This window comes from Neopelma chrysocephalum, unplaced genomic scaffold (genome assembly GCF_003984885.1).
Source record: "Neopelma chrysocephalum unplaced genomic scaffold, ASM398488v2 Primary Assembly neopelma1_94815, whole genome shotgun sequence".
Classification (NCBI taxonomy): domain Eukaryota; kingdom Metazoa; phylum Chordata; class Aves; order Passeriformes; family Pipridae; genus Neopelma; species Neopelma chrysocephalum.
Window position 1 is genome coordinate 1 of NW_020923521.1, and position 969 is coordinate 969.

The following is a 969-nucleotide window of genomic DNA, read 5'->3' on the forward strand; positions in this document are numbered from 1 at the left end:
TGGCCGTAGTGCACCACCGAGGTGGCCGCCAGCCCCTCGCCCCCCCCTCCGCCGCCGCCCGCCCCCCCGGCGGAGCCCCGGAACTCTTTGCCCCGCTCGGGCTTCTTCTTCTCCTTGAGCAGCGCCAGCTCCAGCGGCGCCTCCAGGTTGGAGTTGGGGCGGATGACGCTCTGCAGCTGGTACCTCTCCTCCTTGCCCAGCGCCCCCCCGTACCCCCCCAGCGCCTTGGCGGCCCCCCCGCGCTCCTCGCAGCCCCCCAGCCCCTCGCGGGGCGGGCTGGGCGCCTGCAGGAGGTGCTGGATGAGGAAATCCTCGTCCTCGCTGCGCTCGGCCGCCAGCAGCTGCTCCGCGTCCCCCTTCGCCCCCTTCCCGAAACCCCCCGGCGGCGCCCCGGCCTGGGGAGGGGGGGGCGGCGGCGGCCGCTCCAGGCCCCCGCCCGGGGCCCCCCCGTAGGCCTGGGGGGCCATGAAGGAAGGGGACAGCACCGAGCCCAGGTACTTCTGCGACTGCCCCGGGGACGCGCCGCTCTGGGGCCGCGCGGCCGGCGGCGACTGCAGCGGGCGGATGATGGGCGAGGGGCTGGAGCCCCCCAGGCCGGCGTAGGGGGGCAGGGGGGGCCCGGGGGGCATGGCGGGCGAGTGGCCCGTGCTGTAGGTGAGCGAGGGGCTGGCGGTGGGCAGCCCCTGCGAGGGGGCCGGGGGCCCGTAGCCCCCGCCCTGGCCGCCCTCGGGCTGCACCCCGTAGGGCAGCGCCTGGAGCTGCTCGGGCGAGTAGGTGCCCCCCCCGCTGACGCAGGGCTGCAGCCCCCCCTGCGCCGCCCCCTGACCCCCCGCGCCCTGGTACGCGGGGGCTTTGCCCCCCAGCTCCCCGCCCTGCCCGCCCGCGAACCCCCCCGCGGGCTGCGCACCCCCGCCCAGGCTCGGGGGGGCCCCCGGGGGGCCGCCGCTGTATCCCCCCGGGCCCCCCCCC

At 79.7% G+C, this 969-nt stretch overlaps 1 protein-coding gene across 1 annotated transcript; it reads right to left on the minus strand.

Moving 5' to 3' along the window:
- Positions 1-17: 17 nt before the first annotated feature.
- On the minus strand, positions 18-899 carry LOC113980609 (proline-rich protein 12-like; the record flags this gene model as incomplete). Its single annotated transcript, XM_027707831.1, has 1 exon — positions 18-899. A coding segment is annotated over one exon (882 nt), but the record flags the coding sequence as incomplete, so codon positions are not given.
- Positions 900-969: the final 70 nt, after the last annotated feature.